The following is a 15,323-nucleotide window of genomic DNA, read 5'->3' on the forward strand; positions in this document are numbered from 1 at the left end:
ACCACAATCAATTATCCACATGCTTTCGTCTGATACGAGATTAACAGACTCATGATCACGCAGAATAAAAAGATCATTACTACTAGTAGTAGTAGTGGTGGTAACGCAATCATCATCACGATCTTCATGATCTCTTTGTTTAGACTTACCTTTCTCGCCTTTGTTATCCATTTTCCACTAATAACAATACTCATGTACGTGTCATGCTTTGTGATAATAATGACACTTGAGATTCTTGTATTGTGGATTTGACTTGCTTATGTTATTCTCTCTACCACCCATCGGTTTCTTTTTCTGTCTTCTCCGCTATTTTCAATGACAAGTACATCAAATTATGATGAAGAACCATGTGTCTTCCTTCTCATCTCCTCTTTAAGAATATGTTCCTTAGCAGTTTCCAAAGATCAAAACCTCTAGGAGCAGAACTTATGATAGAAACTTGAAACATCTCCCCAAACTCTAGTAAAGGTAGCAATAGAAATAATCCTAAAAGTGCACCATCAAATTTAATACCCGTTCCTAACATCTGATCAAGGAACCCTTGAAATTCACTCTAGTCATCTGAAATAGAAGTCCCCTCCTTATACTTCATACTTATGAAGCTATTCAACAAGAACAAATTATTATTCTCCGATTTAGAGGCATACAAGGACTCTATCTTCTCCCACAAAGTGTTTGCATGTGTCTCATTAGCAATATGATCATAAATATTATCTTCTATATATTGCCGAATAAAACCACATACTTGTAGATGTTCAAGCTCTCATTCTTCATCAGACACATAATCCGTCTTTGTGGAGCTAAACACCGGTAAATGCAATTTCTTCACAAATATTAAGTCGTTCATCTTGCCCTTCCACAGATAGTAATTAGAACAATTCAACGATACCATCTTCATATTTGTATATGACTTCATTATTCAAACAAGTAAAATAGCTTTTAACCAAGAGCTCTGATGCCACTTTGATGGAGAATTAACACACAATAACAGACCAATACACAACATATATAAAATTTCCCGAACTTGTAAGAACTTATGAGGATCAACAACAAATATATGATAACAAATCAAACAAATAAAGGCACAAGAGAACACCAATATTTTAACGTGAAAAATCCATCAATATGAGAGTAAACACCATGAGTCGTTCAGATCAAAGAAATAGCTTTACTATAATCAAATAAGGGTACAAGAGAGTCTTAAAGTAATTTACAAACTAATGCTAACAACCACAAGATCACAAAGTAGATTAACTTACAAATAAGAATTAATAATCTGAAAAATTACCTAAACCTGCAGCTTCACTGCGAAGCAAATATCTCTCAGCCCAGACTTCGTTTTGAAGATAACAGTCAAAAGGTAAATACAGGTGTTATGAACATGTCCTTCAAATTTGAGCTCAAACCGACGGTTAACGAATCTGAAACTATCAATTTAGTAAGACTGATTGCAGAAAAACAAAAATAAGTTTCTCTTATTTTTTCTCTCTTTTGAAGTCTTTTTCTCTCTCTATCTCTCACATTTCTAAATTGAACCTCTCTACTTAAATAAATGAGACAAATTGACTAATCATATTTATGTCTTTCTTTACTAAATCCAAACCCAATATAAAATAGACTCCAATCCAACCATCTAGTTTTGTTAATGTGCAACATAAACTATCGTTTGTTGCATTTTGCCATTTTAAATGATGCACAAGCTGGCTTATACGTATAAAATATTATGCAAGCTGCAGTTTCTAATGCTGGCTGAGGACATGAAATGTTTTATTAGTTGTTTGATTAGAATTAGTAAGATTTGAAATTTTATAATAATAATAGTGAGATTTTTTCTGATGGTGAACAAACATTTGTTTTATTAGTGAATTCAAATAAAAAAAATTAACGTTGTTTTTAGTAACACAACAAATTTAAACCTTAATTAACTAAGCAACACAATTAAGTGTATGCAAAATATTCTTAAACAATTTGTTACACACCTTGTTTTGTTTGAATTTTACTATTTTGAATTTTGAACAACATCATATTATTTTCTAATTTGTAGCACTGATAATTCTAAAAAAATGTGTCTTTTGTTTAATATGAGTTTAAAGGTAGTGCACCGACAAGATAAACTAACTTTATACATATAACCAATCCAAATTCTTACACTTGTCATATCATATTAGTTTTTTAAAATTAAAATATATATTTTAATTGGATACATGATTGTGATTGATTGATAGTATAAAAACAGTGCATATTTTTTGTTTTAAAAATATATCTTTGGTACGGATACGTGTGATCATATTCAATTTATTTAATTTTATAAATTATTATTAATATCGACGTATCAGTGTTGATGTCATATCTGGTTGTGTTCGAGTCCCTGAATTTGTATGATAAGATCCAATGAACTTTTGACCGTCCTTCAAGGCACTATACCCTGCTGCCGGCCTAACTCCTAAGCATAACTGCTATGTACCTTAGCTCGAAGGGTCAAGTCCAAAGCAGATTAACACAACAAAGTCCACTTTTAATATATTCACCACAACTATTAATTGGTACCTTGTTTTCATCAAACAAACAAACGGCACTGTTATTTAGACTTCTCTGCAGGCTGCACCTATTCCATTCCAGTTGCAGATCATGGGAAGCATGAAAAAAGAATCACACAAGCAAAGCAAGTTCAAGCATTACATTTCAACTCCGGTAAGAATTCTAAAGAAGGCAAAGGATTTATACGTTAACGGGCTATTGGCTTGTTCCGGAAGACTTGCTGGCTCTGCACCTGTTCATATTTCAGTTTCACACCTCCCTGCAGACACTGCTAAAGAAAATAGTGGTGAAAGACAGTCTCTAAGGGAGATTTTCAGAACCGCGCCGATGAATGAAATGAGATTTGTAACTAATGGAGAAAGAGTAGTGCCGATAAGAAATACTATAGGGAGTGAAATGGCTATGCAAAGAAGGCAAAGGCAACGGATTGCGGCGGGGTATAAGTATAATAGAAATAAAATGAGTTATCAGACTGAGGTGAGAAAGATGGGAAGAATTGATGAAGATAAACCTTGTTGTTTTGAGGAAGATGAAAGTGATCATTCTATTTCCAAGGGAAATTTAGTGTATTTGTATCCAAGAAGTAGAAGGATCAACACTGTTGTTAAAGTGCCACCAGTTTAAGCTGCAATTTTGTTGATCTATGGTTAAACTTTTTGTGTAGTTTCACCATGTAGTTTTGGGAGTGTTAGTTTTTAGTTTTGGCTAATAACGTTGTTTGTTGATTAAGTATAGGAAAAAGTTGTTTTGTTCTTATGAGTTTTGGTGGTTGGATGAGTTGTGTGTATAATGGTATCATTAATCATAATGATCTACTTTGACAAAAAAAGAAATCATAATGATCTACTTTTTGAAGTTAAGCCATTATTTGAAATTTAGAAACTGGTTTCAACTAGTATTGAAAACAAAAATTAGACTAGGAGTGATAGCATATGAAATGACAACTAGGCACGAAAACGGGGCAACAATTATCTCCCCAAATTTAAATTTAAATTTTTAAATAATCTATGTTTTCCGTCTCAAATTCAAATAAGAATGGAGAATTAAAATTTAAGTTTAACTCAAATAAATTTGGAGTGGATTCAGGTCTCTCCACCCGGCCACCATCTATTTAATGAAATTAATTTTTTTAAATAAAAATATTAAATTTTCTCAAAATCAAATTACACTATAAATAATAAAATAATTTAAAAAGATTTCATACACAATATTTCAAATATTTTAAATAATAAATACAAATTAAAATATTAAAATATTGATCACATATTAAATATTATAAATTATAAAATACGTACCTAACAAAATAAATGGAATGAGTTTGGAGTGGGTACTAGTGTCTCCATTAACTGATCTGTCCTCATATTTTATAATCGGTAAAAATTCTAACCCAAACTCAAACTCGGTCAAAATGATTTTTTTCATCAATTTCAAGACAAATTTGAATGAATAAATTTGTCATGCTTAATGACAAATACAAAATTTTAGATAAAATGTGATTAATCAGGTATAGTTTTTATTATTTTATTTAAAACTCCACATTTTTATTTATTTCATAATTTTGATTTTTAAAATTGAAATGTATCAATTCATTTTTTGAGAGATTATTTTATATCAAATGAGTTAAGTCATTATGTAACGGGAAATATCTAATAAACTTAGGTTTCCATATATAAAGGGCAAAACGGGAATGCTTTAGGGCGAGATGGACGAATTGGAACATAGGAGCAAATTGAGTGAAGAGTAGCGTAGAATAAAAAAAGATGCGGCCAAACGCCGCCGGTAACGGCAACGACGACCGATCGGGGACTGCCGGACCGGCGATTCGCAAGAAAGGAACGGGTGTTCGTCCATGGCTGGTTGTCGACGTTACCGGAGACGCACAAGTGGTCGAGGCCGGAAAACACGCCATCATGAGACGAACTGGCCTCCCGGCACGTGACCTTCGAATCCTCGATCCTCTCCTTTCCTATCCTTCCACTGTTCTCGGGCGAGAGAGAGCAATCGTCATCAATTTGGAACACATCAAAGCGATTATCACCGCAAACGAGGTTCTTCTCCTCAATTCAAGAGATCCTTCCGTCACTCCTTTCGTTCAGGAGATTCAAGCGAGGATCCTCCGTCATCACGACGCAACAACTAATCCTCAGGAAGATTCTCACGGCGGCGGAATTAAGATTCTTCCGTTCGAATTCGTTGCGCTTGAGGCGTGTCTTGAAGCGGCTTGTAGCGTTTTGGAGAATGAAGCGAAGACGTTGGAGCAAGAGGCGCATCCGGCTCTTGATAAATTGACGTCGAAGATTAGTACTCTCAATTTGGAGCGTGTGAGGCAGATTAAGAGTCGTTTGGTTGCGATAACGGGGAGGGTTCAGAAGGTGAGAGATGAATTGGAACATTTGCTTGATGATGATGAAGATATGGCTGAAATGTATCTTACTGAAAAGATACTTCAACAGCAGATGGAACAAACGTCTTCTGAGGAGGATATTGATGCTCATGATGATGATAATGACATTGATAGAGCAGAGGGTGTTGAAATATCTTTGGAAGGGGGGGCAGGTTATGAGGATGAGGATGAGGATGGTCAAAATCGAAATGCGGGAGAACATATGTTTGGTGCTACAAACCAGATTGGTAGGGATAGCCGCGCTGGAACTCGGGCGAGCACTACTTATAGTGCCATCACCAATAAGCTTGATGTTGAGGAGCTTGAGATGCTCTTGGAAGCATACTTTGTTCAGATTGATGGAACTCTCAACAAGCTTTCCACGGTAACCTTTTTAAGTCCCATTTCTTTTTCTATACTTAGTTTTATCTCCTGTTTTGTTAACAAAATAACTGATAATAATTCGATAGTTCAATTCAACAAGTTAAAACACAAATGCATATGCAGTAGTTACAATTTTGTGCTTTTTGATCTAGTTGGGTAGAGTAGCTTAATGAATAGGTTGTAATCACACGCAATACTTGAGGAGCAGAGCATTGTTTCCAATCCGAGTCATCGCTGAGATGAGAGTATTTTCTGGTTTGTATTTGAGGGCTTGAATTGGTTGTATGTAGTTTATCTAGTTTTGCTTGCTAAACACCAGTATTAAACAGTTATAAAATACTAGTACTCGCTACAACTCGGGGGAGGCTTATGAAGCCTCATAGCCAGGTTATAATCTCCTCAAATGTACTTGGCCCAATATCCTGCATTCAGAATGATGTGACATAACACATGTCTTATAGCACCCAAAAGAGTATTGGGAACAGGTACTCCTTACCCCCTACCTTAGCCGAAGAACCTAAAAGATTCTGCTAAGGTACTGTTGTATAGCTAGGGGAACGGAAAGGGGGCAATGGGGCATATCAGGAGAAATAACCAAGGCGAGGAGGAAACCTAAGTCATTTATTCAGATTTAACCCTAAGGCTATGTTTGGGAGTTTGGAGGGAAGGGGAGGGGAGGGCTTTAAAAAATAAGAAGAATTGGGTGAAAAGATTAAAAGGATTTTGAGTAGGAGGGTTTTGGAGGGTTTGGTTTTATTCATAACACCAAAAACCCCATAAAATGGGGGAACTCAAAAATTGTATTGAAAGAGGGTTTTGGAGGGTTTTGAAGGGCTTATATAAATTTTCCAAATATCTTTTAGGTTGTTATACTATTTTGAAAATTAAAATTTTTGTAATGATTATGACTCTTTTATCATTCTAAACAAAATCATTTTTTCAAAAAATGTCAAATATTTCTCTATATTTTTTTAAAAATTCATTTTCGGAAGCCTTCCCCTCCCCTTCCCTCCAAACTCCCAAACATAGCCTAAACACTTGACCTTGAGCATGACACATTGTCGGCAGTGGTCCACTGGTTCTAAATATTCCACACATGAATAAATATATATCATGGGATTTAAGATACCTAGTTTATATAAATGCTATTGATTTTCTATCTAATATGGTTATCATATATGTTTGTTTGAAATAATAAAATTTACTATATAATATAGAATTGACTTCTCTGTTGATGACACCTTGTTATTTCTCGGTTGATGTGTTGAAGTTGAGGGAGTACGTCGATGACACAGAGGATTACATCAATATTATGCTGGATGACAAGCAGAACCATCTCCTCCAAATGGGAGTCATGTTGACCACGGCAACTCTGGTAGTGAGTGCTTTTGTTGTTGTGGCTGGTGTTTTTGGCATGAATATTCATATTGAGCTGTTTGATGAAAAGTTGTACGGGACGAGAGAGTTTATGTGGACTGTTGGTGGAGGCACTGCTGGAACCATATTCTTGTATGTAGTTGCCATTGCTTGGTGCAAGTATAAACGCTTGCTAGAATAAGGTGCACCATTGTGTTCCATACAGCAATACAGTAATGTAATTTAATTGAAAATAAACTTTTTTGAATGTTCTGTAGAAGGATCCTTCAACTACTTTTTCCTGTACATTATTGTGTGGACAAAGTCTGCAACAACATTGGTTTTATGCAACACTTGCTGCAAGTCCTGTAATTTTCACAAAGATTTCCTGAGATTCACAGATTAGTCATCGTATTTACTTTTGTGGTTGTTTTCTTTGTGTTCTCTGTACCAATTTCTTTCAGTGTATAGAAAAAGTTTCCTTAAACAATATTTGGGCATTGTAGACCTTTATTGTGTTCTACTAGCTGGTGCTTTTTTTAATTGCTCCTCTGCTTCATAAATTTTGGGAGCCTGCCATTGTGTATGTTCTTTATTGGTTTTTATTTTGTGAACAATGGTGCATTAGTTTTGACTGGGCAAACCTTTTGCCAAATAATTTTGTTGCATTATATCTTATGCTTCTGAGGAATAAGTCTATATGTTAACGGTGACATTGAATTACTTTCTGTAACCACGCCTTGAATTCTAATTGACTATTGACTCTAGATCTGCATTGCATTCTTCATTAGTGAATTGAACCTAAAGTCTTCAATCTCCATTGACTTATCAATCCCATTCTTCACAGTTTCTTCTTTTTCTTTCTGATACATTTTCTTTGAATATCATGATGTCAATGTAGTTTTTATCTTGCAAGACATGTCACTTGTAACATAAACCATTTTCATTGGATCAAAATGACTTGTCCTAGGAGCAAAGAATATTTAGGCAGATTTAGGCCTGAAAGTAACTCATTAACAGCATCAACAAAGATCCTAACTGAACAACTGGAAATTTTGGTAGTGTGGTCAAACATTACTTTTAGGTAGGTTTAGCACTGCATCCTTCCTTGGCTCACATATGAGCATCTAAAGTCAAGTTTCTTTGTTCACACAAGATGCTCAAATTGAAACTGTGATGAAAACTTTGTAGTTTGAACTCCAATAATTTCTGGCACATTACTTCTCTGACACTATGTTTGTTCTACTTCTACTAGATCTCCTATCATGCCACTGTTTTTTTTTCATGTTCATCTCATGACTTTGGACCACTTTGCTAGACCACTTTGCTAGTTTGAGATCAAGGTAACTTGAGAAAGGGACAAAGCTTTAAAAATTGAATTTCCTTTATCCAGGATGCACATGAACATATTTATGAAATGCTGTATCATAAAGTCCACTATTGAACAGTAAAAATTTGTTGAGAGTTTCTTTGACTTAATAGTGTTGCTTTTCATATAGATGGATGGTTTGGCTGTGATTATAAAGGCATGAAATGTTGTTCCCACAATACCCTTTTGGATTCTTATCCAGTTGGATGGAATACAGCTTGAACAATGACTGTCTACAATTTTATTAGTTTGATTTGTCTTTAGCTTAGCCTCTATTAATTTTATGTTACTAAAATTGCCTAACTTCAATTATATATATGACAAAACCACATGTGGGTAGAGGAGATTCTTATTTTGACATCCCAAATTCTCAATGACCATATTTTCTTTCAGCTTTTTCAACCTTTTTCGGCTACACATAATAGTTTTTTAATCTCAATAGGAACTGAGTGGGAATAATTAAGTGCTAATTCAAAGGAAGACACATAATTGTGCCATGACATCAAGTTATGTGACAACTTCCAAGCAGACATACTTGAACGGATCAAACCTATATTAAAAAAGAACATTGCTTATAATAAATATTTTTAAATGAGGATCCTTCCAAATGAGATAAAGTTGGCATACTAAACAAAACGAGGCATGTTCCTCTGGGTCAGGAAAATCTCCTGAGCCTAGAAAAGATTTGAATACATGCATATATGAAATATTCTCATCTTTCTACATTCTCCATACCTCAAAATACCCTTTAACACATTTTGTTCATTTAGAAAACACTAAAACTTTCATAATGTCTTATCCGATGTCACAATTTAACCATCTGGATCCTCTTCAATGTCTGCAGGGTCCAGCGTGGATCCTCACACGGGAGGATCCATTTCCAAATCATATTAGATAATTTTGGGTTAGGGTTCATTTCCAAATCATATTAGATAATTTTGGGTTATTTCATTTGTTAATTAGTCCTAAAGCGTTTTGAGATGTGCATACATGTGTAATAAGATTTGATTACTAATTTTGTGAGATTGAATTAGATCTCTGCCAGCTTCTGCACCACATTCTTGTTGCTTAGAACATACTTAACTAAAGAAGATTATTATTCTGTGGCTAGCTAGCTAAGATCTAATTCTAAACTAAACAAAAAGACTGAGGAACACATGTTGTCATTGTCAACCCCAAGAATGCAACAAATTTTACATTCCCAATGCACTTAAAGCATCTATCTACCTCTGCTATGCTATGCTACCATGAATTTTGAATAACTTACAGAACACAACACAGTATCAAGATCTGCATCTATAGCTTTTCATGTGGAAAAAAATGTATGCATTAGCCTTTCATCAAAAACAAGGATTGAACATGTTTATACAGAACCTGCTGCCTAACTTACTATCCTGTCCTGTGTACACTATTCAATTCATCCACAGCATAATTAAATTATAAAAGAAAATAAAAAAATTAAAAGTTTCTAAATTTTTTCCATTGCACTGCAACCAAAAGAGAAGAAAAAAACACAGAAGAAAAGAGAAAGAAACATAATAGTCCCTTTTGAGATCAAATTCTTTCTGCACTATCAAAAATATCACTTCTCTGTCTTCCACTGATCTTCATCATTCAATAGCTTTCATAGCAACAAGTTCAACAGAATGCATGTTCTTTATATCATTCCCATCTCTTTCCCTTCTAACCATTTTCTGAACACAGAATGCAAATGAATATGATTACAATTGGTATCATAACTTTATTTTCTTTCATTGTAAAGAAGAAGAGAAATTGCTTACTTGTTGATATGAGGTTCATTTTGTGATAGAGATGATTGTAAGAAACCAAAGTGATCTTGCAATGAAGATCTCTCCTGAAATAGCATAAATGACTTTAGATATGACTTATAATCAATCAACAACTCCTTTAAAGGAAATAAAGATAGAAACAAAGAACTAAGACACATATATACCTCAAAATAAGTAGCAGAAAAACCTTGTGAATAATCTAGCACACTCTCTATAGTTGAAGTTGTTAGTTGGTTATTCATAGTAACAACATTGTTATGGTCAAAGAGAGGAGAGCTAGCAGTATCATCAAGGTGCTGCTGAATACTGTTTTCTTTAACTTTCTGTCTCTTTTTACTTCTCTTGGCAAGTTTTGCAGGCTTGGATGGAGAATAGTCATGGTGTGGAGGTCCAGAAGAAGCATCAGAAACCATGGATGAGTCTTCCTCTTCATCATATTGAACTTTTTTGTGTTTAGTTTGGTCAAGAGAAGGTGTATGAGATTGTGAGGAGGTATGGAAAGTGTGGTCAAGGTATAGAGTCCAACCAGACTCACAACCACTACTGCATTCTGAACCCAATGCATCCATATGAATATGATATGATCCTCTTTTCACTATGTTGGAGTAGATAGGATTCTCTAATTTATGATGAAATGAAAGAGTTACAGTAAAAAAGAGTTAAACTATATAGTAATTAATTAACATGTATATATCAAACTCTCACATGACCATATCTTATTATTTATTATTTATATACTATAAAAGGTGTACTAATGTGGCACTGTGTGTCTCTAGTTTAGTTTTGGTTTGGGGTCATGAGATGGAGATGGATAAAAATGGAAAAAGTAGATGTGGTGGAGAAATGCAAGAGAATCCAACTCAAATCCTACACAATATTTTTCGATGGTTTGTCTAATGAAAGACCTTACAATGGTGGTTAGATGAGGTGTTAAATTGATGAAATTTTAACTATGATACAAATGTACATGGATGAAAACCGTCCTACTTGACGAAAATTATATGTTCCTAGGTAAATTGGTGAAACTCAAAGGAGAAAATTGTTATTGTTTTAAATGTGAGTTAGAAGTTTTTTATTTAGATAGAATAACGTTTAAACCATAGATATGAATGAAATGGTTCATATATTTAATATCTTAAAGTTTTAGATAAAGATTTAATATTAAATTCTTTTTTCTTGTCATTTTCATTTCATTGTATTGACTGTTCAGACTTTTTTAATGACCTAAAATATAGTAGTGATACTGTACTGGAAAAAATTAAGAGAATCAAACTCAAATCCTATATTACATTTGTCCTCACTCTTATTTAGGGCAATTTATGGTTCAATTTGTGAGAAAAATTAAATCGAACCGAACTAAACCATAGTAAAAATTTATTCGAATTAAATCGAACCATTTCAATTAACTAAGAATCAAATTGAACCAAAATTATTGGTTTGGTAATATCGTTTCGAAATTCCGAACTCTACTGATCCGTTAGAAGACAATTTTTTTTAAACTGGACCGTTGATCAAAGAATCGATCAGTTAAGCTATTTTTTATTTTTAAAAAAAATTAACTTGTTTTAAGCATTTTTCATTTTCAATTTTAGTTCAGATTCAATTTCAGTTCGATTCGATTTTAGTTATTGGATATTTTTTGAACAGTCCTATTCTCATCTCTCTCGTTGTCTTATGTCGGTTGAAATTGAAAAGAATTATAATCAAACCCATATTAATTGTGTTCATCGATTACACACATGAGTGAATGAAAACAAAGTTGTTTATCCTGACAAAAGAAGATAAAAGACATGAAATACAATAACTTGTTTATCCAATTCGTTCAAATAATTTATTTTGGGGAGAAAACAACTCTTAGTTTCACTAAACATCCAAAAGTTGTTACAAAAGATTATACATGAGTCATGAAAAAAATAGTCATACAAGTTTCCAAAAACAAACTTTATTTTCTACCCAAGTGTTTCTCAATTCCTCTTAGATATCTCAAAGGGTTTCAAAAATTTCAATAACACACTCTTAGGAATTTACTCTTGCCTCTCTAAGATTACTACTAGGATTTCCAAATCCTTCTCTTTGTCTTCAGCTTTAAAGTTTTGAAGGTTGTTTAGACAAGAATGATAAAGATACATATTTATAACTATTAAAACCCAACATATTCTAAACAAACCCAAAACATAACCCATTAACGAACAAATCTACGAATCAAAACAACAATGAAGCCCAATACACGCGAATTGAGAAAATTAAACATAAGTTTTGCCAAACCGAATCGTTCTCCAAACCCGAACCCGCCGCCATTGGCTCCACCTCCAGACTGATTTCTAGTTTCTACAATCACAAAACATGTTTCCTTTCTTTTCACCACTTAAAGTTTTACGACATATTTCAACAATCTCTACTTTGATTTAGAAACATATTTCAACAATCTCGACTTTGATTTAGAATTATGGTGATATCAATTTATCCATCAACCATCTTACTACTCTGTGTCAATTCAACATCTATTGAACAATTTTTATCAAGTTTAAGTCTTACTTGAACCTTTGTCTTGCCATTTGCACCAACTTGCTTCTAACCACCTTTTTTCCACTCTAGTAGTCTAATGTATGGTTCTTTAACCATATTTGACTCCACATACTTTCAAATGCCTCTTCGAAAGTCCCTTTGAGATGGTATAATCTTCCTCACTATAGCATTAGTCAAATGATAATTAGAGATACTTGTAATCGTTGCTTCACTACTATTAATATCTATAGACTATAGTAGAAAATGAGTTTTCTTGCAATTGAATAAGCACACTTTTAAACTATTAATAACTATTGATCAAGATCAGATAATTTAAATTTAAATATAACTGAAAAAACAAAGACAAAAACAAAATATATATTCATTCTAGTACAAAATCAGATTTTTACGACAAACCATTAATATTTCAATTGCGTGAAAGCATAACTCTCTTAACTATGAATTCAATTTTGATATGAAAGAGTCATAAATACGCATGCCAATTCACAATACAACATAAGTTGTAAGCCCTTTAACACCACATGTTAGACAGCAAAGCAATATGTACCCTATCTAACAAAACGTCCATTTCTCATTCTATTACACTGTAGCATGGACACCACATACATAAATATAACACTGATTTAGCCTCAAATACGGAAAGAAAAAAACGGACATAAACAACACACATTAGTGACCTCTTTTCCTTTTCTGTGCCCATCATGTGTGAATATTAAAGAATCACTAAATGCACTTTAATTTTATAGTTAGTTTGTACACTAGTAACATTTATTTAGATCAAAATGCACCTCTTGTTTTTTACTGTCACACATTCCAAATAAATAAATAGAAGAAAAAGAGAGAGATTCTATAACTATGCATGCAAATAGATTATAAAAAATGGGATTTGGCAGAACAATTACAGTGGAGAGTGTAAAAATTGAATTTGGGGTATAGTGCAGTTTGACTGGGATTTTATGAATCCACATGCGATCACAAGAATTTACTCTTCACTTCACAGAAGCATGTGAGCACGTGTGGATTACACATATTCAAACACATGTATGCACGTGCACAAGCACTTGTATCTATACCTATCTCACGTGTCTAGTATTATTCTTTTCAACTACAAATTGTACGGTGGTTATTTATGGGTTATTGGAAAGTTAATTAAGGCAATTTGAACTATGATTCTTATCTTAAAAGGTGTTGTGCACGTGTTTATGTTCAAATATGGGTGATCCTTATCACATTGTAATTTATGAGTATTTCTTACTAAAGATTTATGAGTATTTCTTACTAAAGAATGTGTTGAAGAAGAAAGAAAAGACAAAGGTCTACTTGGATATATAAGCTAAGTGAGATAGTAAAATACATAATATGAAGCTTCCGGTTGGATAGTTCTAAAATACATATGCAAAAGTATCCTTTGAATTTTATGATCTATAGCATGTTTTTAAAACATTTAGATTCTTGAATTCAAGAATGAAGTGAACAAGTAAATAAAGATCGAACATAAACATAAATATTTTGTTGAACATAAATTCTTGGTGTTTAAAAGTGTTTTTATTAAAATAATTGCAATCTATAAATTTCTAATTAAATTTGTATATCAACCCATAAACCCATAATGTTACGGTTTAATACGCATATTTGATTCTTTCGATAACGGTTTGGGATAGAAGAGTGTCGATCTGGAATCGCTTCGCTTGCCATAGAAAATATTTTTAAAAACAAAATTTTAATCAAAGAAATTTTTTATTGAGAATCTATTCACCTCATTCTAGATCGTTGTCTTCATCTAACACCAATACTAGAATGAAAATTGTTATTGCACTTCTTTCGTAGAGGTCGGATTCTTATGTTGATGATCGTCTGACGTTTTCACTTCTTTCAACATGAAACCCATAAACTTTCTCGCATGTACTCCGAACGAACACTCGTTTGGGTTTAGCCACATATTAAACCTTATGAGCGACATTAATGTCTCTTTAAGGACTCCATAATGCCAACCCTCATTCGGGGTTTTGGTCACCATGTCATCGAAATGTCCCTCAATGTTATGACTTATCTGGTCAGAAAAATAGTGTCCATGAGTGATGAGATCAAGAGCTCATTAAGCATGCGGAAGAAAACTTATAAAAATGCACAAAAAACATACTATTTCATTCATATTAATTCATTGTTTTATTTTACTTAGTCTGTGAATAATAAATCATCACTAAGATATACATGAAGTAATCTAAAACTTAGAAGGTTCTATGACAAGGGAACATGCTAGATGAGTCAATGATGCCCTTATACAATTCCTGATCAAACTATTGGAAGTCAGGGACGGAGCCACATGACGCCGAGGCGGTGCAAGTGAACCCCATCAATTCTTAAAGTTTGCACCTATAACTCTATTGTTTAATATTTTGCATCCCCTTAATTTTTTAACTTTGCACCACAATCCACTTGTTGCAGCAATTATGATATTCACATTTAATAAGAAGAGAGAGAAACAACTCTTCTGTTGGTTTGATGATAGGATGGAGACAATTTTTTTTTTTAAATTTTTGATGTGTTTGTATGTACAATATTTTTTTATTAATAAATTGTTTATAAGTAGTACTAGTATTAGAATTAATAGTATTAGTTGAAATTATGGCAAAATACCCTTTTTCGTCCCTTAACTTTCACTCGGGGTCCATTTTGATCCCACAATTTTTAAAAAGTTCACATAACTCCCTTATCTTTTAAAATGGTGCCACGTTTATCCTTCTGTTTGGTTCCGTTAGTTGTCTCATTATTTTATCATAAACGTGGCACTTTAAGAGTGCTGATGTGTCAAATACAGTATTATAGGGTTATATTCTCATTTCCACTAAGTACCATTTTCCAGAATACTTCATTTCTCTTGTCCATAGAAGACGAAAAGCTCGAAGAAACTCTGAGTACCCTTCTCGTCTGTGCATTGCAATCTGAAGGAATAGCGAGGATTGACACCACTGAGTCA

At 33.4% G+C, this 15,323-nt stretch overlaps 3 protein-coding genes across 3 annotated transcripts; 2 read left to right on the forward strand and 1 right to left on the reverse strand.

The window, feature by feature from the left end:
* The first annotated feature begins 2,565 nt into the window (after positions 1-2,565).
* Positions 2,566-3,528, forward strand: LOC131647160 (uncharacterized). The gene has a single exon (XM_058917073.1). It carries the CDS (start codon positions 2,629-2,631, stop codon positions 3,160-3,162), a length of 534 nt encoding a protein of 177 aa, XP_058773056.1. The 5' UTR covers positions 2,566-2,628; the 3' UTR covers positions 3,163-3,528.
* Positions 3,529-4,207: 679 nt separating this feature from the next.
* LOC131652631 (magnesium transporter MRS2-3) lies at positions 4,208-7,084 on the forward strand. The gene is made up of 2 exons (XM_058922549.1): positions 4,208-5,306; positions 6,576-7,084. The coding sequence occupies exons 1-2, from the start codon at positions 4,299-4,301 to the stop codon at positions 6,861-6,863; spliced, it is 1,296 nt and encodes a 431-aa protein (XP_058778532.1). The 5' UTR covers positions 4,208-4,298; the 3' UTR covers positions 6,864-7,084.
* Positions 7,085-9,264: 2,180 nt separating this feature from the next.
* LOC131652632 (protein SOB FIVE-LIKE 5-like) lies at positions 9,265-10,532 on the reverse strand. The gene is made up of 3 exons (XM_058922550.1): positions 9,985-10,532; positions 9,812-9,885; positions 9,265-9,724 (listed from the first exon to the last, which is right to left on the reverse strand). Exons 1-3 carry the CDS (start codon positions 10,387-10,389, stop codon positions 9,688-9,690), a joined length of 516 nt encoding a protein of 171 aa, XP_058778533.1. The 5' UTR covers positions 10,390-10,532; the 3' UTR covers positions 9,265-9,687.
* Positions 10,533-15,323: the final 4,791 nt, after the last annotated feature.

This window comes from Vicia villosa, linkage group LG2 (genome assembly GCF_029867415.1).
Source record: "Vicia villosa cultivar HV-30 ecotype Madison, WI linkage group LG2, Vvil1.0, whole genome shotgun sequence".
NCBI lineage: Eukaryota > Viridiplantae > Streptophyta > Magnoliopsida > Fabales > Fabaceae > Vicia > Vicia villosa.